The sequence below is a fragment of the Geotrypetes seraphini genome, chromosome 5 (assembly GCF_902459505.1).
Source record: "Geotrypetes seraphini chromosome 5, aGeoSer1.1, whole genome shotgun sequence".
NCBI lineage: Eukaryota > Metazoa > Chordata > Amphibia > Gymnophiona > Dermophiidae > Geotrypetes > Geotrypetes seraphini.
This window is the reverse complement of record NC_047088.1, coordinates 29,232,973-29,257,619: the sequence shown is the minus strand read 5'-3', so window position 1 is coordinate 29,257,619 and position 24,647 is coordinate 29,232,973. Positions and strand designations below refer to the sequence as shown.

At 40.0% G+C, this 24,647-nt stretch overlaps 1 protein-coding gene across 1 annotated transcript in view; it reads left to right on the top strand.

Annotated features, from left to right (window-relative positions):
* Positions 1–14,294, top strand: part of LONRF3 (LON peptidase N-terminal domain and ring finger 3) — a 34,247-nt gene extending 19,953 nt beyond the window's left edge. Inside the window, exons 7-11 of the mRNA XM_033946559.1 lie at positions 1,562–1,683; positions 1,816–1,974; positions 9,969–10,131; positions 11,982–12,131; positions 13,705–14,294. Of these exons, the coding sequence (XP_033802450.1) occupies positions 1,562–1,683; positions 1,816–1,974; positions 9,969–10,131; positions 11,982–12,131; positions 13,705–13,860 (750 nt within the window). The 3' untranslated portion in view covers positions 13,861–14,294. The remainder of the gene's footprint in view (positions 1–1,561; positions 1,684–1,815; positions 1,975–9,968; positions 10,132–11,981; positions 12,132–13,704) is intronic.
* Positions 14,295–24,647: the final 10,353 nt, after the last annotated feature.

Below are 24,647 nucleotides of genomic sequence, written 5' to 3'. Positions count from 1 at the left end.
CCTGTTCACGATATCCTACGGGAAACTTTTTATAAAAATTGGAGAACCGCTAACTGTCCCTGGGGCCCCCCGTAAATTGGACAGTCTCTATAGGGTCATACACAATCCCAGTTTTGATAAACCCCAACTGCCCCACGAGTCTCTCCTGGTAGAATCCACCTTGAAAAAGACTCAGGGCACAGTGTGTATGCCTCCACCCCTCCTGGCAGAGAAGGAAAAACTATGGACAAATTTGGCAAACGGCTCTACCAAATGCCATGCTTGCCAATAGGGCAAACAACTACTCCTTCCATTTTTCCTTCTACTGAAACATCTGGTAATGCAACTCTCCTCCATGCAAAATACATGCCGGAGCACAAGGTCCCTCTTTTCCAGCAGCACATCTCCAGCCTGCTTCAACTGAGGAAGTTCATGGTGCGCTCTGTCTATGACTCCTTTGAGCTCTCCTCCCGTGCATCGCCATCGCTGTGGCTATGCGCCGCCTGGCCTGGCTCAGGGTCTCTGATCTAGACGTCAACCATCAGGACCGTCTAGCCAACGCCCCATGTCTGGGAGATGAACTATTCGGAGAGTCCCTGGATACCACCACTCAGAAGCTCTCCGCTGGTGGTCTAGTGGCAAGTCGTGGCAGGAGTGATCCTCGCTCATTCCTGCCCATGCTATTTCTGCAGTCAAAATGGCTGCCACAACAGCGGGATAGGGGGAGAGATGAAGTGGAAGTTGTTTTGATTTGGGGGGTGTAGAGGCTGTTCCCATTCAGGGCTGGACCAATTTTAGCTTTGGTTTCAGCTGAAACCGAGTAGCAAATTTCAGTTACAAACTCAGTTTCTGCCAAAACCAAAAAAAAAAAAAAAGGGGCTCTGGTCACTCTCTAATGGTGGGCCGGAAGGGGGATAGGAAATGCTGAGCTATGGGGGTTTAGGGAGGGGAGATGCTGGGCATGGTGGAATCCTGCAGTTTGTCAAGGAGATAAGTGAGGGGAGGATAGTGAGTGCAGAGGATAGAAGGGCAGTAATGGGAAGTGTGTGAAAGAGGAGGGAAAGGTGTGGATATATACAATACAATTTTTATTTGTATACCGCCAATACATCTTCGAAGTTCACAGCGGTTCACAAACAATTAAATATCTAATATTAGGCGCTTAGATTGTGAGCGTTTTGGACAGATAGAATCATTCTAACTAAAGCACCTGAATTATCTCACCACAGATTTATTTCTGGTGAAAGCAGTGGGTTTTTAAAAATGGTTTTGTTTTGTTTTTTAAATATCTTTATTGGCAATTGCAAAGGGACATACAACCAGAGGGGAAATATTGGAATGAAAGTCTTGTACAAGAACAAAGTGCAGCAAAACTAGACCACCAACGCTCCAATTTACTGATCACAACCCCAGACTACAAAACTTTCAAGAAATAAAAATCCTGGTAGTCAAGAAATCCTTGATAACTTCCTATGTAATCCGCCTTGAACCGCAAGGTAATGGCAGAATAGAAATCACTAATGTAATGTAACAGTCTCCCGCCCCCCCCCCCCCCCCCCCCCCCCCCCTTTGTTGTCTGCAGTACTTGGTCCTGAGGAAATACTGTAAAACTGAAGTGATAGAAGAATTCATAGCCAAATACCTTGTGAAAGAGCTCCAGGAAAGGATGAAAATTTACCAAGAAGAAATGGCAGAACTTTCCAAGTACGTAGGAAACGGGTTGCATTTTTGGCCGATACCAAAGCTGGAATTCGGTTTGCCTCTATATAGTATTTTCGTGTGCTTAAGGCTGTTTTCTTATTGTATAACCTGTTTACACTGTTATCTGTATTGCAGCTTAAATCAAAGCGTCCCCATATTTGTCTGTACAATGGCCTATCCGACAGTGCCCTGTCCGCTTCACATCTTTGAACCCTGCTACCGACTTATGATTCGTCGATGCATGGAGACGGGCACCAAACAGTTTGGAATGTGCATTGGGGATCCAGTGAAGGGGTGAGTGAATTAAACGAAAGACAATATTCTCATGTTTCTTATAAGGAAGCTGCAATTGAACAACTGATAGCACAGAAAGACAGGGAAAATACTTATGTGTACCTGATTACTATTTGGTATGTTGCATGTAAAAAAAAAAAAAACTTTGGGTGAATCTCTTCATGAAAAAGATGGTTAATAAATCCCAATAAATAAGTAAATAGTGGAAGACGTGCTGAATGTTAAAATCCTGACACCTTCATTACATTACGTTATTGATTTCTATTCCGCTGTTACCTTACGGTTCAAGGCGGATTACACAAGAATTGTCGTGAAATACATTCGGTGGATTACATGAGACTTGTCAAGATGCTAGTAACTGTCTAATGAGTGGTTTGAATATTTTTGATTTGCTATGTAGATAGTGTTTTGGGTGGAATTAAAGCAAGGGGTACGGGGGAAGGAAAGCGACATGTACGCACGGCAGCGGGGGTGGCAGTGGAGGAGTAGGACAGGTAACTGCACCCCCCCTCCCCCCCTTTACTACACCATTTCTTCCCTGTGAAGCTGCTGGCATTTGGTACATTTACACCCGCAAGTGGCGCTTACATGCTGGTGCCCAGTTAGAGAACTGCCCTTAAAGGTAAAAGGGGACGGGAGTTTATATACACTTCTCCCTCGTTATTCACGGGGGATAGGGGCAGAGCCGGACCACGAATGGTGAAAAACCGCGAATATCCAGCTCTGACCCACCTCCGCCTCCCTTCCCGCCTTCCCCTGGCTTCTCGGCCTTACCTGGTGGTCTAGCTGTTTTTTGGGACGGGAGCAATCTTCCTACGCTCCTGCCCTGTGCAGATCGCCATTAAGAAATGGCTGTGGGGAGTTCCCTTAGTCTCTTTCACAGGGAAGAAATGGTGTATGGCATTATTTTTCAGAACAGCTTTCTTACTGCAAAGTCAAGACTGTTCAAAAATGTTGTGCCCAAGCTTCGGATACCTCTGGGGTCTCTAATGCTCCTGTACAACAACATGTAATGAGCGTTAGTCTTTACAAGTTGATAGCATTTCATTGGATCGGCCTAAGGCTTGCTCAGAGATAAAGCTGTGCCTGAGTTTCCCCAGACTACGTCAGCCCCTTCAGCATTAGTTGCACGTCCAATTGTAAACAAGCCAACTGTTGCTGGAAGGGTACAGTTTGTTTTGGGGCTGTCAGCTGGATCCTTTTTTTTTTCCCCCTCATCAAGCTAAATTCCCCCCTCCTCTCCTTCTCTGCCCCTATGGCACGATTGGACATGTCTACTGATTTCCCCTGACAATAGGACTGCCAGTTCAAGCAGGCCATAAGAAGACCCCAGCACTAGCTTAGTCTGAGACCGGTTTTTCCTCCTGCTGGCACTGACGAAGCTCTCTGACTGTTCAGACAGATAATGAGTCATCTTTTTTATAGATCCAAGTGTAATCAAAGCACCAGACTCTGATCACAGCTGCTGCTGTTTGGCTGTAGATAAAATGTGAGCTATCTGTGGAGATTTTCAGGGGATGAGTCGGCATTTCCTGGATGCCTGAAGCTCTTTTCCCACTGCTCTGCTCAACCACGAAATGAGCTTTTGGTTCATTTGTCAGATTTTCACATAACCAAGAACCATGAGGGTAGGGAGGGATTTACTTGCAAACAGGATTCCCTGGGCAGAGCACTAAAGACAGATATTTGAACAATGCATCAATTTTTGAATAAACAGACTGCTGCCTCATTCTGTTTATATTAAAATATTTGAAATTAAATCTCTTCATGCCAGTGTTGCCCTGTTCACTTTGTTTGGGTATATCGGGGAGGGGGGAATCTTTACTTCATATGTTTCTTCTCTAAGTAAACTGCTTTAAAATCCTGTTTAAAAAATGAACAAATCTGTGAGCCAGCCCCTGTGCCACACAGAATAGTACAAGAGATCCAGGATTGGATGACTGATGTTTTACTAATGAGGTAACCACGCACACAAGCACGCACGCATGTTAAGCTAGTCAAAAACTCTTCATTGGGTCAAAAATACTTAGCATACCTGATTATTCAGTGTTTTGTAAACCGCTCTGGGTGAATCATTTCATGAAAAGGCAGTTAATAAATCTAAACAATAAAATAATAAATAATCATAGAAACATAGAAAATGAGGGCAGAAAAGGGCCACAGCTCATCTAGTCTGCCCACACTAATGACCCACCCCCTAACTTCCTTTATGAAGAGATTCCACATACCAATCCCATCTTATCTTAAAATCTGGCACGCTGCTGGCCTGAATTACCTGTAGTGGAAGATTATTCCAGCGATCAACCTGTCGCCATGAAATTTCCCACCCCTGATTTTCAACGGATGCCCTCTTGTTGCCATGGGTCCTTTAAGAAAAAAGAGATCTTCTTCCACCTCGATACGGCCCGTGACATATTTGAACGTCTCGATCATGTCTCCCCTCTCTCTGCGTTCCTCGAGTGAGTATAGGTGCAACTTACCTAGCTGTTCCTCATACGGGAGATCCTTGAGTTCTGAGACCATCCTGGTGGCCATTCGCTGAATTGACTCAATTCTCAGCACATCTTTTTGATAATGTGGCCTCCAGAATTATACACAGTATTCCAGATGGGGTCTCACCATGGATCTGAACAACAGCATTATGACCTCTGGCTTACGGCTGACTAAACTTCTACGGATGCAACCCATGATTTGTCTAGCCCTGGATGAAGCTTTCTCCACTTGATTGGCAGTCTTCATGTCTTCGCTAATGATCACTCCCAAGTCACGTTCTGCTACAGTCTTTGCTAGGATCTCACCATTCAGGATGTAAGTTCTGCATGGATTTTTTTCCCCCAAGGTGCATGACCTTGCATTTTTTGGCTTTGAAACTTAATTGCCAAGTCTTTGACCAAGGAGTAGGTCTTGCGTCATACTGTCGGGCACTGAGCTTTTGTCGGGCATTGTGTTTTTGTCTATTGTGCTTTTGCCTACTATACTGCATAGTTTGGCGTCATCGGCGAATAATGTAATTTTACCTCGAAGCCCCTTAGCCAAGTCTCTTACGAAGATGTTAAATAGGATCGGGCCCAAGACCTCTGAAGTCTACCTCTAAGCCAGTCCCTAACCCATGCAATTAATGTTTCACCTAATCCCATCAAACTCATCTTGTTCAATAACCTGCGGTGTGGGACCCTGTCAAACGCTTTGCTGAAGTCTAAGTACACGACGTCCAGGGATTCCCCTATATCCAGCTTTCTTGTTACCCAGTCAAAGAAGCTGATCAGATTTGATTGGCAGGACCTTCCCTTCGTAAAACCATGTTGATGGGGATCTCGAAGATTCTCCTCGTCTAGGATCGTATCCAATTGGCGTTTGATTAGTGTTTCCATAAGTTTACTCACTATCAATGTGAGACTCACCGGTCTATAATTCGCAGCCTCTGTCCTACATCCCTTTTTGTGAAGAGGAATGACGTTAGCCATTTTCCAGTCCAACGGGTCTCTTCCTGTACTTAGGGAAAGATTGAAGAGCGCGAATAACGGTTCCGCCAGAACATCACTCAACTCCCTGAGCACCCCGGGATGTAGTTTGTCTGGTCCCATAGCTTTGTTCACCTTGAGTCTTGTTAGCTCATCGTAGACACTGCTGGGCGTAAACTTGAAACCGATAAGTTTTCCCAAGCCTCCCCAGGTACCTCGTTGAGCATTCCAAGCTTCATTCTGGTGCTTCAGTTGCCCCTCTTAGTTCATTCCAAGCCTCATTTTGGAGTCATCAAAATCTCTGGTTACACTCCCAGTGGAATCCCATGGCAACTTCTTCCATAACTGCCGCAATCCCCATTCCTGGGTATCTTCTATTATCCCAGGACAAGCAGGCAGCATATTCTTTACGCATGGGTGACGTCACCGACGGAGCCCACGGTACGGACCTTTTTACTAGAAAGTTCTAGTTGGCCGCACCGCGCGTGCGCGAGTGCCTTCCCGCCCGACGGAGGAGAGCGTGGTCCCCAGTTTCTTCGTTTCCGCGGAGCGAAGAAGACGTGCGTTTTTCAACTCCGATTGAAATCCTCTTTTTGCCTTCCCGCTCGCGTTCTTTTTTCGTTTTATTTACCTTCGGGTTCTTTTTTATTTCATTTCCAAAAAAAAAAAAATATTTTCTTTTTGTTTCGTTTTTTGTCTTTGCCCCGGCGGGGCCTGTTGTCACGATCCAGGCCTCGGGGTTTGATTTTGCGGAGGCCGTGTTCACATTCATGCCCCCGCAGCCCGGTTTTAAGAAGTGCCAGCGGTGTGCACGCCCGATCTCCCTCACTGACCCACACAATTGGTGTTTACAGTGTTTGGGACCGGAGCATCGGGCGGACTCGTGCACCCGCTGTGCCACTCTTAAAAAACGCACTTTGAAGAATCGCCAAATCCAGCAAAGTCTGCTGTTCGGCACCGGCCCGACTATGGACTCGACTTCTTCAACTGCGGCACCATCGAAGTCGGCACCGACCACCTCGACACCGCCTGACATTACATCGGCGCCACCGGCGCCAGGTAAGCCGGCTAAGAAGCCTTCCACCCTTGAGCGCCCTCCCACCTCGGTGGCGACACCGGCTCTTTCGGCTCCACGCCGAACTAAAAAGCGCTCCGCTCCGATATCGGTGAGTGCCTCGTCATCGGCCGCCTCATCGCCGGAGCGTAGAGCGGCACCCATGGAACCAAAGCAGAAAAAAGTGGTTCCGGTGCCAACCCTGGATGACCGCATTGCGGCCATCCTCCAGGATAAGTTGCAGGAACAACTCCAAAAGCAACTTAAACAGCTCTTGCCCTCTATCCTGGCACCGCTGCTTTCGGTACCAGACCGGCCCGAGCCCCACACCGTCCAACCGGCATCCACGCCATCGGTACCTATGGACCCCTCCATGCCCATTCTCTCGGCACCGCATACCCATGCCCATGCCGAGGCCGTAGCTCTGACGACATCCGATCCTCCTCGGGACCGAGCGGAACACCGGTCTTCCCGCGAACCTGACCGGCACCGTTCTTCCCGGGACCGAGACAGACACAGGTCTTCATCCCCCGGTGCCGTCTTGGTACGCTCAGGCAAGTCTCGGTCTAAAGCTCATCATACCGAACCTTCCACTCCAGTCTCTCGGCACGCACACACCGATGTCAGAGACCCGGACCTCTGGGAGGAATCTCCCCTCGGTACCGAGGAGGATGCATCATCGTCGGACGAAGAGCCCTCGGCCCCCGATACCACATCTAAACCTGAGCAATCTTCTTTTTCAAATTCCCAGGAGTTATCGGGGCCTTATCTTTGCCTTGATTTGTTTCCAAGAAGTCACGGCTTCCTGAGGCATTTGATTTCGAAAACCTCCTAAGGAGTCTGAAGTTACCCGTCATGACATCCTACGGGAAACTTTTTATAAAAAAATTGGGAAAATCCATTAACTGTCCCTGGGGACCCCGTAAACTGGATTGCCTTTACAGGGTTATCCCAATCCCGGGATTGATAAACCCCAGCTGCCCATGAATCTCTCTGGTTGAGTCCACTTTAAAAAGATTATTCATTTTACAACTTACATCAAGTGTATCAAGAAATAACATTTGAATTGAAAAAAAAAAATCACTTGTATTACTACTATTATTATCATCAACTGACATTCATGAAAGTTTTGGGTTTTTTTTAATTTTTTTATTCAGTTTTGCATATTACAAGTGTATCAGAAAAATTCATGAAAGTTAACCTCCCCTCCCATCCCTATCACATCAAAAATATTCATTTATATTATATTATACAATATACATTCTATTAATATATCAAAAAAATCATCCCTACCACCCATCCCTATCCCCTCATTTCAATTATCTTATGAAGGGAAAATGTTTACTACTCATTACAAAAGTCTGTTAATGGTCCCCAAACATCTCGAAATTTAACAAAATATCCTCTCTATGTGGCTACCGTTCTTTCCATTTTATAAATATGACATACAGAACTCCACCAAAAACTGTAATTTAATCTACTCTGATTTTTCCAATTGAATGTAATATGTTGAATGGCAATTCCAGTCAGAATAAGTAGAAGCTTATTGTTTTTTGAAGAAATCTGACTTTTCGCTCTCATTGACATGCCAAATAAAATAGTATCATGTGTCAAGGCTACCGGATTTTCTAACAACCTATTTATTTGGCCCCAAATTGATTTCAAAAAAGCCAAAATGCATGGACAATCTAAAATAATAAAATGCTAGCCGCGCATGCGCACTCAACTACGTGCTTCTGTGATCCCTGTTCCGTGAGATGTAGTTCCGTGGCTTTGCAGGAGTGCACATGCGCGAGTCCCCAGCCTTACTTAAGTTTCCAGCACCTACCACTCGCCACTAGCGCTGGACTTCCTGCTCTCCGTGTCGGCTCCTCTCACCCTACCTCGGACTTAAACTGCTGTTGTGAGACATGTCAGGCGGGGATCGACAGAGGAGCCGCGGCACCTTTTCAAACCCTCCCCAGAACTGCCGCCATCGTTGCAAAGTTTTTAAAATCCGGAAAAGCCGTCGGCCGTGAAGTATGCAGGTGGCATACTTCACGGCCAATGGCTTTTCAAACCGCCCCCCCCAGCACCGCTGCCATCGTTAAGTTTTTTTTTTTGTTTTGTTTTGTTTTTTTTAAACATGGTAGTCCAGCAGTATCCCTACCTCGCTCTCGCGGCTGCCAACGCTGGAGGGAGCTTTGTTGTTAAGGCCTGGCTTCTTTGGGCAGCAGCAGCATTTAAAATTCACTACTGTTGCCGACTTCAGGCCTTACTCTCTGGCGGGTCCTGCCTACTTCCTGCCTACTTCATGAAGACAGCACCGGCCAGAGAGGAAGACCTGAAGCCTGGCAACAGCAATGAATTATGAATGCTGCTGCTGGCCGATGAAGTTCAAGGAGGAAAGGGAGCAGAGGGGGAGAGAATGGCTTAGAGGGAAGAAGACATGGCAGGGCATGCAGGGAAGGAGGAAGGTAATGCCACACCAAGTGAATAGGAAGGGGGAAAGGAAGGAGGAGATGCCATATGGAACAGAGAGAGAGAGAAGGCAGACACAGAATGGAAAGAGAAGAGAGGGCAGTGAATGGAAGGGGAAAAACAGGGTGAACAGTAGATAAAAGGGGTGAGAGGGAGACAGACACTGAATGGAAGTGTAGGGGAGAGAAGGGACAGCCGCTGAATGGAAGTCTGAGGGACAGGGGGAGCAGACGTTGGAAAGAAGTGGGGAGAGAAAGAAAGACAGATAGTGGGAGGGAGGGAGACAGAAAGGAAAGAAAAGAGAGACAGGGGCAGGGAGAGAGACAGAAAGAAAGACAGCGGCAGAGAGAGACAGAAATAAAGAAAGACAGACAAACATATATTCTAGCACCCGTTAATGTAACGGGCTTAAAGACTAGTAGAATAATAAATGATCTAAAGTCCCAGCTTCGAGATGACAATGCCAACATCTATTAGACTTAGAGCTATCTAATTTTTGTAAACGAACAGGGGTCCAGAAAGCTCTATGTATCAGAAAAAAACAAGTTTGTCTCATAGATGCAGATACTGTACATCTCATCCTCCAAGACCAAATTCGGGACCATTGAGACGCAGTAATTTGATGCTTAATCGTGATGCTCCAAATGTCCCGAAGACCAGTTTTTGATTTGATCTGGATATATTAAAAAATCAGTTACAGAATTTTAAAGCATTATACTCTTGATCGCAGTAACTAGATATGTAAAGGTACCATACCATGATTCCTAAATGCACCAAAACCTTCAGTGGGTACCATCTGAAGCTGTATTGAAAACCATCACAGAAACACGCTATATCTATATTGTAGCACCATTACAGAAGCTCATGTAAACTACCTGAATTGACTCCCCAGTCATTTGTGGCAGTACAGAAGCTTACAATAAACATGTGTAGAACATTGTGGTTTTTTTATGTAATATGTGTATACACACACACAAACACTGTCTCTGAAACTAATGTGTGAGCTTTCTTCTGGCTAGGTTTGCAGATTATGGCTGCATGCTGGAGATCAGAAATGTAGAATTCTTTGCCGATGGCCGCTCGGTAGTGGATAGCATCGGGAAGAGGAGGTTCAAGGTGGTACAGCATGGACAGCGTGATGGATACAATACAGCAGATATTGAATACATTGAAGATGAAAAGGTAAGTTTAGAGAATATAGGGGAGGATGAATAAAGACCAAAGTGATCAATGCAATCTGCTTAGTAAGGTGTTCAGCATTTTAACGGATGCTTTACATAAATGTGGAATGCCAGAAGTGAGCTGTGAAACTTGCAGTCATAAATACATAAACATCGCCATACTGGGACAGACTGGAAGGTCCATCAAGCCCAGTATCCTGTTTCCAATAGTGGTCAACCCAGGTCCCAAGTACCCGGCAGAAACCCAAAAAGTAGCACCATTCCAGAGCTGAGATTGTGATGTCATAATGCCTCATTCCACCAATGCCTAAAGCCAACCTCAGTGATGTCAGAATGGCTTGATCGTCTTTTACTTGGCTCATATAAAAACATAAAAGCTACTAAACTGGGACAGACCGAAGGTCCATCAAGCCCAGCATCCTGTTTCCAGCAGTGGCCAATCCAGGTCGCAAGTACCTGGCAAGATCCCTGAAGAGTAAAAGAATAAGCAGCAAATTTTCCCAAGTTCACCTTAAGAATGGTTTATGGACTGGGTTCAGTTTTCCTCTTACCCTCTTGAAGCTCCTGAACCTTTAATTTCCCAGTGCTCAGGAATACATAAACGAAGATGCTCAAGTTAAGTCTTTCTGCTTAGGCTATCTTGGTATTTTTGTGTGGCACAGTCGTTAAAATAATAGCCTCGGCACCCTGAGGTTGTGGGTTCAAACCCACACTGCTCCTTGTGACCCTGGGCAAATCACTTAATCCCCCCATTACCCCAGATACATTCGATAGATTGTGAACACACCAGGACAGACAGGGAAAAATGCTTAAGTACCTGAATAAATTAATGTAAACTGCTCTGAGCTCCCTTGGGAGAATGATATATAAAATGGAATCAATTAGGACAGCCTTTTCTTTGGCATGCAAGGCTTGGGACAGAAGCACCACACATAGATGGTTATCGTTTTGTAAATCCCAAGCTGTATTTTAAGGATTAAAATTTTAAGGTTTAAAAGTATGGATGACTGTATGTTCATGTTTATGAAAATACTTTATATACCGCTTAGCTAGGACCTTTTTTTAGCTTCTTTTCCTTCTCTCCCCTTTTATCTAGTTTCATGGTTCTGAGTGCATCCCTGGGGATTGTTTGGCCAGTCTGCTTTTCAAGATATCCCTGCATGCAAATATCTCATATCTGATAGGATGATTCTGAAGAACCAGGCTGGGCAGGTGCTTCCTGAGCCACTGATATAGTTATCCTAGGCTAGGTGGACAGGATACAGCTCCCAGCAGAATCAGAGGCTGGAATCGGCGCTTGCTTTCCAGTATACCACAACAGTGTAGGGTGCTGGAATTGAATTCAAATTGTATATACTACTTCTAAAAAAGTAGGTCAGAGTCCGATTTCTGCAAACAATAATAAGTTATTATTAATATTGACAGGGGTCGCCATGCAACAAATGACTCAAAATTGGAAAGATTATACTAAATTAAATTATACATTTTGGTGGAATTCAGTTTGCCACATATATAAGATGGAAAAGATGATAGCATTACAACAAGGGAATATTCATAATTTAAAAAAAAAAAAAATATGGGGACCATTGACTAATTACTCTAATGATCAGATATCTTAGCACATAGATAGGTTATGTTTAGGGTTAGGGAGGGAATGAATATCATATGGAAATAAGAGTATTGATAAAAAGGGGGGTATTTATTTTCTCTTACAAGAATATTTGATTGTAATTCAAGTGATATGTGAAAATTGTCTTTTATTATGTATATTCACTTGATGTAAGATGTAAAAATGAATAAAGAATTTAAAAAAGCAGGTCAAATTCTAAATTGTCTGCTGTTGATGTGTAGGTCCAGGGCAAAAACTTTGCTGAGCTGCTCCAGTTACACGATTCAGTCTATGAGCAGGCATCCACGTGGTTTCACACCCTGAAACAAGTGCTCAAGAGCCGGATTCTCAGTCACTTTGGTCCCATGCCTGCAAAGGAACCTGATCCACAGGTAGGTCGGCATGATCCTTCAGAAGCAAATTCCAAAGCTGTGTGCTCTCTGTACTTATCGCAAAGCAGAACCACTCTAGTGTCAGCTATGGACGGCAGTGCCAAGCGAATAGAAACCGAGAATCCTGCATCAGGTGCCCCAAATGATAAAAACAAACCATTAATGAAATCCGAATGCTTAAAGAGAAAAACAAACCACAAATGGCATACAAATTCGGGATGACAGCGACTTCTCACACTGGGACTCCTGATGCAGGCACCATAACCAAAACACGGACCATGTCGAATCCATGACTTGAATCTGTCATCTGCCATATATTTGTGACTTATTTTTCATGCATATATAGTTAATATACTATTGATAAAGAGGGGTTTGAAGACCAGGCACGCTCTGCTGATTTGCTTAGATTTTGCCACTTGCTGTGCAGAGGTGACTATCTCCCTTGTGGTGGCTAGACTGTTAAGTGGACCACTATATTGCCACAAATACTGTTCTCCACTTTCCAAAATTGCTGGAGCCTGGTTCAGATCATCTTCCGCCATATGGGGGAGTGTGAGGTGCAGTGGTTAAAAGTTATAGCCTCGGCACCCTGAGATTGTAGGTTCAAACCCACACTGCACCTTGTGACCCTGGGCAAATCACTTAATCCCCCCCATTGCCCCAGTTACATTAGATAGATTGGGAGCCCGCCGGGAAAGACGGGGAAAAATGCTTGAGTACCTGAATAAATTAATGTAAACCGTTCTGAGCTCCCTGGGGGGAAAACTGAATAAATAAATAAATAAGATATTAACACAGAATAATGTAGTTCTTGCAAGGTAGCCTCTGCAGCAAGACATAGAACAAGTCTATGCTTGGATGAGAGAAGAAGTCAGTAGCCGGTTTTAAAATCTTGGTGCAGTGTTATTCATATTCACTCTGCCGCTCCATGTATATGAGAAAAGAGTCGGATGTCATCGTGTAATAATAAACTTTTAATGATCATGACTGGAGTTGCCATCCAACATATTACTAAGAATTGGAAAGATCATAGTAGGCTGAATTTTAATTTTTGGTGGAATTCATTATGTCACATATATAGAATGGAAAGATAATAGCGATACAAAATGGAAATAATAATAATTTTATTAAAATTTGGGAGCCATTAACGTGTTTTTGTCATGATTAAATGCCATTTTTCTATTGGTTATACACCATATAATATTGGGAGGGGGGAGGGGTACAAATATAGGTTTCTTATTATGAATGAAGGGCTTTGAGGGAGGGAGGGTGGGAAGAGGGTTACATTTGTATTTTTAGATTATAATGATAAGATATGCAAGTGCTCTGATTAATTGTGTTTATTATGATTGTTGTACACTTGATGAAAGTTTTAAAAATGAATAAAGAATTATACATATTCATTCTGCCAACATATGGCAGGACCAAGCAGGCACACAATGGGTGAAACAAAATTTTTAAAGTCTGGTGAAAATGTGTTCCAGAAAGTGATTTTTTTTTTTTTTTTTGGTCATGTCTTGTCATCTATGAAGTAGCTTCTGGCAGCTGACTCTCAATGCTTGCTCCCTCCCAGGTGAACCCCAATGGCCCTGCGTGGTGCTGGTGGGTGCTAGCCGTCCTCCCCCTAGAAAGCAGAGCTCAACTGCCTTTTCTCGCCATGACGTCGCTGAAAGAGCGCTTGAGCAGCATCCGTCGTGTCCTGACCTTCATGTGCCGCTGTCGATTGTGAACTGTTGGAGGGTCCCTCCTGTCTTGCTTCTGTATTTTCTTATGGATCAGCATGTGACGGGCAGGGTCACTTTCCAACCAAACCTTGCCACGGGTTAGAGGACGTTTCTGCAGCTCTCTAGCTGGACCGAGAACTGTTCTGCATATTCTCACTTAGCTCCTGCACTGGTAATGCAGTGGCAGGGTGACAGAAAGGCTATCCTTTGCCATAAATCATTGCAATGTGTAATTAGAAACGGAATTTGTATGGGACACTTGAATACTAATGAAGCTGCGGTATTGAGTGAACAACAAATTTTTTCCATTACATGAGGTTCCATACAACACTGAATCTAATAATGATGCTTTTGACTTGTTTCATTTTTTTTTGCACTTTTTTATTATTAATTGTAATTTATATGCTGCTACTCTGAACAGAATGTTTATTTTTATTTATTTTTAATGTGTATGTGTGGGTTTTTTTTTAATGCTCTGTAAATGACTGAGGAATTTAACACAGCAAGAGTTAGATCAGTGGTTCCCAAACCTGTCCTGGGGGACCCCCAGCCAGTCAGGTTTTCAAGATATCCCTAATGAATATGCATGAGAGAGATTTGCATACCTGTCACTTCCATTATATGCAAATCTCTCTCATGCATATTCATTAGGGATATCTTGAAAACCTGACTGGCTGGGGGTCCCCCCAGGACAGGTTTGGGAACCACTGAGTTAGATCGATGCACACATTAATCCCTGTATCCCCTTGGTCTTAACTCTCAGTCCTCGAGGTCCATCAGTGGATCAGGTTTTCAAGATATCCCTAATGAATATTCATGAGTTTTTGAATACAATAGAGGTAGCCTACGTGTTCTTATTAACCGTATCCGTAAAAAGTTAACTTGTTGGTAACCTTTGCAGACTGAGAGTGAGGACCATGGAGGTACACCCAAGCCCCCCCCACCCCAACTCCATTTAAGCATTTCAAAGCCCCATCTAGTAAAACTGTCTGTGACAGGGATTAAGCCTTCCACACCTAAGACCTGGCATAAAATGTCATCATCAAATATTTAAATGCCGCACTCTAGAATGTTTTGTCTGTATATAAACTTTGTGTGTATATTTACATGTGTATAAATTAGCTAAAGTTATGAAACGGTGAATTTGATTGATGGGTTAGTTTCTGCCTACAGGAGAGAAATATCCATCATGTGAGGGAGGGGGAAAGCATGCAGTGGAATGTATATTTGTAATATAGAACTTTATGACACTTTAATTTTGTAACAGAGCTTTCCATTGGTTCAGATGAGATCATATGCTCCAATAAAAAGCAATTTGTTGTCCTCTTAAAGAGCACAGTAGTTCATATCATAGGAAGTAGTCATAGCTGGGAGAATCAAGCTTCTTATTAGTGGTTTGGAAAGTGGTATCTCTTAGATTTTATTATTTTTTTTACACCTTTAATTAGACTTTTCCTGTAAAATCCCCCGTGAGGGTTCAAAGCAGTAACAGGAGGACCAACAAATAACTGGGAAACATTGAAAAATGAAGGCAGCTAAGGACATTATGGCCTATCCAGTCTGCTCATCGGTGCCATTTATGAGTCCCTTCCTCTTCCAAGCTTTCTTGAACTCTAATTTTCATCTCCTCCACCACCTCCCCAGATGGCAGTTCTACAAAATTATCACCCTTTCAGTGAAGAGGCATTTCCTCAGATTACTGATTGAGTCCATCCCCTTTCACCTTCTTCCTATGCCCCCTCATCCCATAGCTTCCTTTCAATTGAGACTTATCTCCTGTGTGTTTCTGCCAGGAAAGTATTTAAACTTCTTTAACTTATCTCCCCTCTCCCACCTTTCTTCCTTATTGAGATCTATAAATCTGTCCCCATACATTTTATGGCGAAGACCATTAACCGCTGTAATAGTCGCCCACTGCATCCTGTTTAATATCTTTTTGAAGGTACACTACAATCTCCAGAACTGTACGCCTTCTAAATTAACCATAAAAATAATTCCATCTCTGTTCTGTGTGTATTTTGTTTTTAGTATGTAGCTCTTTCTTAAATAAATACCAAAAAGTCCAACAGGACAGAGAACCCATGGGTATAAAACAGTACAAAAGGAAGTGGGAACGGACAATGAACACTCCACTGAAGATCACTGATGTAAAACCAACTTGTTTTTATTTCTTAAAAGGACACGAGCAGAAGCTGTGGACCTGACACAGCATTGTGTTTCGGCATCTGAGGAGCACCTGCATCAGGGGTCACTCGGTCCAACTAACATGCCAGAGAACCAAAAATACTGAAAAGCTATGGAAGCATTTTCAAAAAGGGGATGGGAGGGTGCTGCTGGACACTAGGACTTTTTATTTTTATTGGGAGAAGGGATCTGATTGGTTCCAGGATGGAAGGATGGGGCTGCTAGGGGGCAATGTCTGGAGCAGGAAGTTTGGGTTGATGGGGATCTCCTTACCATTTTTCACTGCCTCTGTCATGGCAATGAATTTCTTGCATTGTGCTTTCACAAGACTGAGAACTACCATTAATCCATGCAAATGCTTTTTTCTACACTGTTTCTGCGAGACATGCTACTTTTTTTCTTTTAACTTCCACTTCTCATGCTTTCGACAGCTCAGACCTGTTGGCATACGCTTTTAATGAACATGCATGAGACGCGCCTTTAAGACAGGCAAACAGGATCCGCTTTTTTTTTTTAATTTATTTTTATTCGGAACTTTTAAACAAGTCAACATACTTGCATTAAAGATTTAGAAATAATATTCATCAAGCAATAAATATGCTTAATTCAACATCAAAAACTGAAGATTAATAACTTATTTAGTCCACAATTTGGATCCAAGAAAAAGGAAAATTAACAATTAAGAAAACCAAATATAACAAAACAATCTTTTAAATTGGATTGGAGACATAGTTGACCCTCAGACAGCCAGTTATTACACTGTGGGTGGTACAATAGAACCAATAATGACTTCTCCCCCTCTCTAGCTTTAACAAATTCAGATAGCGTCTCGGCTCAAAAAATAGGAAATTTCTTCCTTCTAAAGAAATACAGCATTTCGCAGGAAATTTTAAAACAAATGGGGCACCTAGGGCCCAAACCCTAGGTCTATAAGTTAGGAAATCTTTTTTTTTTTTTGTATACCGCATTACCATGGAAGTTCTATGCGGTCAACAGATGAAGAGACTGTACATTACAGCGAAGTTACACTTTTTTTTTTTTGCATAGTTACATTGACATTTTCGGCGACGCTACATTTACAGTGAAGTTATTTTTCAGGTCGGTTACTATTGCAGAGAAGTTACATTTGTTGTAAGTTGCATATATATATAGCGGAGTTCATACAGTAGTGTTAAATATGGCGGTGCTATATACTGCGGAGTTCAATAAAGCAGAGCAGAGGCATTTAGTAAGGGAGGTAACGAAGAAGGGGTGATAAGTTGGATAGGGTGATCCATTTTGTTGAGCCATTTGGTGGCTGACAGGAAAGGAGGAGTCGAGAGTCTGAGGTAAGTCAAGGTCCAAGGAGGAGGCAAGGAAGAGGGGGGGTAGAAGTTAGAGGAATTTATCAAAAAGGTAGGTTTTGATTGACTTCCTGAACATTTGGTAGGGGGGGGAATTGGAGATGAGTGCTGTGAGGCATTTGTTCCATTTGCCCGCTTCTTCTTCTTGTGTGTTTCTTTAGACACATCAGGAAAAATACGAATTAGGATGCATTTTTAACACATGCATATATGGCACACTGCCTCCTCCCAAAAAAAAAAAATCAAGTACAATAAATTTATCTTCATCTCTCATGCAATCAGTAGTCCAGACCTGCCCATGTACACTTTTGATGCACGTACCTGAGACACACTTTTAAACACAGGAGGTTCAACACTACTGGCACCTCCAGACCTGCTGGTAATTGTGGAGCAAGGTCAGCGCTTCATTTCGTGCATCACCAGGCAATGTCGTTTTAATAGTAATGACTTTGTATGCATTTACATAGTATTATCTGAAGATGCTATGAAGCACGGAAAAGACCGTGCAGAGCCATTATGTGCATCGGAAGCTAAAATACTTAGAACTGGTAAAATGTCGATCGTTAAAGGCACGGTAAGTTTAGAACATCGGGGCCTTAGGTGAGTAAAAACTACTGTGCCAGCTTAGCAGTTCCCACTTTTTAAAAGCCAGGAATGGGGGCGTGGCTTAACGCGAACACAGGATGGAGGTGTGATCACGACGCTCCTCTATATCTGGGCAAAATTTTAAAATTATAATTCTCTTATTGCTGATTTTGAGATAAAAAACAAGTTTAAATTAAACTTAAAACTAATGCAGACTAATATTGAGTTCCTCCGATAAAATCGAGATAGATCCTGAGAGAGGAAAACTGAAAGAAAGATTGCCGGTTTTTTTTTCTCTCAGCGCTGAATTGACACGGCAGATAACTGACAGAAAAGAAATCTATCAAATAGAAACAATCGGATAACAACGCTGTTATTAAAGTAAGATTTGAAAAGAAAGGAGACGGATTATCTCTGTGTTAAGGCAGCAAGAAGGTAAGAAATAGCTGTTAAAAACTTGAACTAACAGCTAAAGAGAAACGGATCTTGAAGTGAAATCGCTGTCAGATGAGATGATTTAATACAGCCCTCTCCTGCCGAAAATAAATTAAAACCTTAAAGGCATTGAATAATACTAGCTTTTAGAGGTATTGGTACGGCACGGTAGAGAAGAGAACTGTTTCAAGAAATAAAACTGATTAACGTTTAAAAAAAAAAGAACGATCCCAATGTGAGACAGTTGACAGTTGATTATCTAAACTATGACAGTTTAAGGCAGCCCTTTCTAGTCAACGCTGATGTTGGAGCCCTGAGAAAAAACTGGTCCTTTACCTGAAGCCAGTTTTCTTGTTCGTTTTTCCTCAACGATGGTTCAGCAATGGGACAGATAACAGATAAAAAGTTCTATAAACGCAAATAATTTATATTGCTGCTGATATTAAGGAAAGACTTGGAAAAAGTTAAAAGAAATACGTGATTATATTAATGCTGATTTGAATGCTGAGAAAGTGAAAGAAGGCTTATGAAGATTTAATTTGAAAAAGATATATAGCATTCTCAGGGGATTGAAAAAAGAAAACTGATAGAGAGAGGAATACTGGCATTTTCTCTCAATAATTAAGTGCCAAAGCACTGATAACAAATAAATATCAACTTACTAAAATAAAAAAAATTCTGAATTGAATATTGCTTTCCTCTGACAAAGCTGCGATTGGGCTTGTGAGAGAGGAGACAGAGAAAAGGATCAACGGAACTTCTAACTTAAAAAAAAAAACCGAAGCAACAGGACATCGAGGCAATTGAGAGACGCTGAGAAAAAACAGAAGACAGTTACTTCAAGTTGGTCAAAATAAAGGAAAATAACTCTATAAAGTGTTGCTCTCCTCAATCGGGGCTGCGATTGGGCTTGTGAGAGGAGAGGAAAAAATACCAAGAATTTTTTTTTTGTCAGCGCTGAAACGGTGTCTCATTGAGAGAGAGTGAATGTCAGAAATAGTGAATTAAAACTTGTGAAAGGAATTGACTAATCTGAGAGAGATCTAAGGGAAAGAAATGTTGTTGGACTGAATGTTCCACCCCTTCATTGAGACAGTGAAAGTGAGAAAAGTAAAAGAAAAAAAGGAAAGATATTTCAAACTGACATAGGTAAGGGAAAAAAAGAAGGAAAAAAATCAAAAATCAAAAATAACCATCTAGCCAATATTAAAGAGATAAATAAACTAAAAAAGGAATATTCAAGATTGTGACAGATAACTGAGGAAAAGAAAAGGGCTTAAAAAGAAAATTTCTACTTCAAAAGATAGAACTAAATCTTGGAAGAAAAGAGATTAAAAACCTAAGAATACCAAATCTAAACCTAAGAGACTAAATATAAGAAATAAGAATAACCAAGAATAAGAAAACAACAACATGGCAAGCACCAGACAAAACAAAAATGAGGCTGGTACATCTGCAAAAAGACAGAAACAAGACCAAATAACACCAAGCAAAATACCACTTCCTATCGAAGAATCAGACACATTAAGCAAAGCTGAAGTCATGGAAGAATTAAAACAAATCAAACAAATGCTTAAAGAAACAATAACTAATATGTCTGAAATGAAAGAAGAAATTTTAAATATACATAGACAAATGGAAGTTAACAACAAAAGAACAACTGAACTCGAATCAAAAATGGAAACTATAGAATGTGAATCAAAAAGATGTAAAAACGACAACCTGGAATTAAATAAATTAAAAGATCAACTGGAGGATTACGAGAATAGAGGAAGAAGAAAGAACATCAAACTCTTTGGAATACAAGAAAATTTAGAGGGAAAAAATACTATCCTTTTCCTTGAAAATTTAATTCCAAAAATTCTACAATTAGACTTGAAACAACCAATTGAAATTGAAAGGGCGCATAGAATCCCAATAAAAAATCTAGAAAATAAAAACAGACCAAGACCAATCATTTTCAAAATGTTGAGATACCAACAAGCACTAGAGATACTAAATGCTGCAAAAAAAGATAAAAACTTAAATTATAAAGGATCAAGATTATGGTTTTTACCAGACTTCGCCAAAAACACAGCAACTAAAAGGAAAAGACTACTAGACATGAGACCTCTACTCAAAGAAAAAGGATTTAAATATGGTCTATACTACCCGGCGAAAATGAGAGTGTCATCTGGAGACAAGTCCTTATATTTTGAAGATCCCGAAAAACTAAAAGAGTTTCTCTCTAAACCAGAACCTATGATATATTAAAATAATATATTAAGATGGTTTTGAAGACTCTATGAAAAATTAGAAAATATAACATTTCGAAATATTTGAAGAAATGGAGGAAAACAATACAAAGAAAAGACAATAATAATTATATGAAAGAAAGAACAGAATATAGGAAAATTATTAAATAATACACTGCATATATGTTTAAAATAATTATATGTTGAAATCATAATACTAAGGAAATACAAATTAACATATTGTTAAATGGAAAATGATACATTAATAAAATGTTATGGAAAATGATTAAATAAATATAAAAGATCAATATAGATAGTTAGAAGGGAAATTTGTTTAAACAATTGAATATTGATTGCCTGGAATGGGGAGAATGTTAGGATTACAATTCCAATGTGTATCCTTAAGCAGCCAATATATTGGGTGGGAAAGGGAGGGATAAGGAGAATATTTATTAGAATAATTAAGGGAGATACATTAGGGTTAAATATGTGTGTCATGAAGAAAATTTCTTGGATATTAAATATGAAAGAGGAGAGGAAGAATAAGATAATGAAAAGTATTAAAATATATAATGTCTTTTAAAATATATTCTATTAATGTCAATGGCCTGAATCACGTAATTAAAAGGAAAAAAATATTAACATTTTTAAAAAAACAAAATGCAGATATTTACTGTCTGCAAGAGACCCATCTTAATATGAAGGAATCACAGAAATTATCAGGTGGATGGATAAAAGAATGTTTTTTTGCTCCAGCAGTGGGTAAAAAAGCAGGGGTTGCAATCCTTATAAATAAAAAATGTATGGCCAATATAAAAGTAAAAAATTCAGATCCACATGGAAGATGGATACATATCGATATAGGTATGGGAAATGATACCCTGACGTTATTTAATATATATGCCCCTAATTCGAATCAATCAGAATTTTTCAAAAAGCTACAAAATATGTTATTACCACTGGCTGCCTCTAATTTAGTGGTGGCTGGAGATTTTAATGCTGTAATGGATCCATTATTGGATAAAAAACCAGGTAAAAATATTAAATCTTTAGGTCTAGATAATTTAGTTCGATCATGTGATTTGAAAGATATATGGCGTATTCTTCATTTTAATGATCAGGAGTATTCATTTTGTTCACAGGTTCATAAATCATTTTCAAGAATAGATTATATTTTTGTTTCAACAAATAAAGTGCAACAAGTGATTAAAGCCTCCATTGATCCTATTATCATTTCGGATCATGCGGGAATATGGATAGAATTACAATTAGATCAATTAGAAAATAATAGACCTCTTTGGAGATTTGATAATGCATTGCTTGTGGATGACAAATTTTTGGAAAATTTTAAAACACAAATTAATGAATTTTTTCAAATAAATTTAATGGAAGATACATCTATAGAGAATGTATGGGATGCATTTAAAGCAACTATGAGGGGTAATATCATATCATATTCAGCTTTTATTAGGAAACAAATTAAAAAACAATATATGGAATTAGAAAAAGAAATAAAAATATTAGAAGCTAAATTGATAAGTAAATGGGAATATGAAGTATTGCAAACTCTTTTGAAAGTAAAAGGTAAATATAATGAATTAACTTCAAAAATGATAAGAAAAGATTTGTTTTCCAAACAAACGGTGTATTATGGAAATTCTAATAAGGCGGGAAAATTATTAGCAAATTATCTTAAGGCAAAAAAAAGGAGAACTAATATTAATGGAATAAAAGATGATAATGGTATAATAACAAATCAAACAAATATAATATTAAAACAATTTTTAAATTTTTATAAGGATCTATATTCTTCCGAACCTTATTTGGAGAAACAAAAAGATGGAAAAAAATTTTTAGACTTAATAAATGGACCTAAGATTCCTGATCATATAAAACGAAGTTTAGAAGAACCTATATCATTAAAAGAATTAGAAACAGCATTGAGATCTCTTAGAGTTGGATCCGCTCCAGGTGGTGATGGTTACACAGTAGAATTTTATAAAACATTTCAAAATATCCTCTCCCCACATTTATTAAAATTATATCAGACACAACTTATAAAAGGTAATATAAAAGGTACTATGGCTGAATCAATAATAATTGTTTTGCCTAAGCCAAACAAAGATCCTACTTTGGTTTCAAACTACAGGCCTATATCTTTGATAAATGTTGATAATAAACTTTTGGCGAAAATTTTGGCTTTGAGATTAGCCAAAGCTCTCCCACATATTATAGATATGCATCAAACGGGTTTCGTTGCTAAAAGACATTCCTCCAATAACTCTAGACTATTATTTCATATGCTAAACTTATCAAAAAAAATGGATGAACCGACATTTACAGTTTCATTAGATGCTGAGAAAGCATTTGATAGGGTAGAATGGAATTTTATATATCAGGCTTTAGAATGGTTTGGTATAGGTTCTGGATTTATACAAATGGTAAAAACATTGTATAGCTTCCCGATTGCAAGATTAAATATTAATAATAAGATATCTGATGGTTTTCAATTGCAGAGGGGAGTTAGACAAGGTTGTCCTTTATCTCCTTTGTTATTTGATGTTGTATTAGAACCCTTATTGTTAGCAATACAGCAAACGAGGGAGATACAAGGAATTCCATATTCAGATATGGAATATAAAATTTCGGCTTATGCTGATGATATTTTGCTCTATTTGAGAAATCCAGAGTCTACCTTATCTTCTTTATTGGAATTAATTGATAAATTTGGCAAATTTTCAGGTTATAAAATTAATTGGAATAAATCTGAAATTATACCCTTGAATGTTTACTGTGTAAAAGGATTATTTGATATTTTTCCATTCATATGGAAAGAAGAAGGATTTAAATATCTAGGCATTCAAGTTAAAAAAACAATTGAAGATACTGTAAAAGAAAATGAAAAATATGTATTAAAAAAAGTAACGGAGTTATGTGAACAATGGAACCCATTACATATATCTTGGTGGGGCAGAGTTCAAACTATTAAAATGATGATGTTGCCTGTGGTTTGCTACCAAATGAGTATGATACCTATTTATTTTCAGGGGTCCTTTTATAAGAAGCTTAATAGAATATTAACAAAATTTCTTTGGCTTGGTAAAACACCTAGAATAGCTTTAGTAACCTTACAAAAATCAATTAAGGAGGGAGGGGTAAATTTTCCAAATTTCTATAGGTACCATCAAGCCTATATTCTACGTCAGGGTATGTATTGGATCCTCCCAGAACTTATAGATAATGCACCAGATTGGTTATATTTGGAATGGCGCCTTATGTTTCCCCTAAATTTAGTTCATTTACCAAGTATTAATATACCTAAAAGATACAGAGAAAATAAAATAATAATGGATACTTGGAAAACATTGAGATTTATTGATAAATTAACACCCATCCCAATATATAAATCAACTAATCAATCCATATGGATAAACTCCAAGATCAAAATTGGCGGAGCTCAAATCCTTTGGAAGAACTGGATTATTGCAGGAATTAGATCTCTAGATGATATTATTTCAGAAGGTAAACTGCTGGATTTTTCACAATTGCAACATAGATTTGGTCTTAATAAAACACAAAGTTTTAAATGGTTGCAATTGAAGCAGGCCATTCAGGTTGGGTTCCCTGAATGGAAATCATTAAACAATCAATATAGTTTAAAGTTCTTATGCTTTAAAGCAGACTTCCTAGGACATCAAGCCGCATTGTGGTATAAATTAATATCTGGATATTTGAATAAAAAACCAAAAAATGGTCTAAGAGACATTTGGAGCATTGAGATTGGACATCAAATTAATGCATCTCAATGGCCACTAATTTGGTCTTGGAGAATGGGATGTACAGTGTCAGCGTCTATGAGACAAACATGGTTCTTTTTATTACATAGAGCTTTTTGGACCCCTACTCGTTTACAAAAACTAGACAGTTCTAAGTCTAATAGATGCTGGCACTGTAATCTAGAACCAGGGACATTAGATCATTTATTATATCATTGTCCTTATATTAAAATAT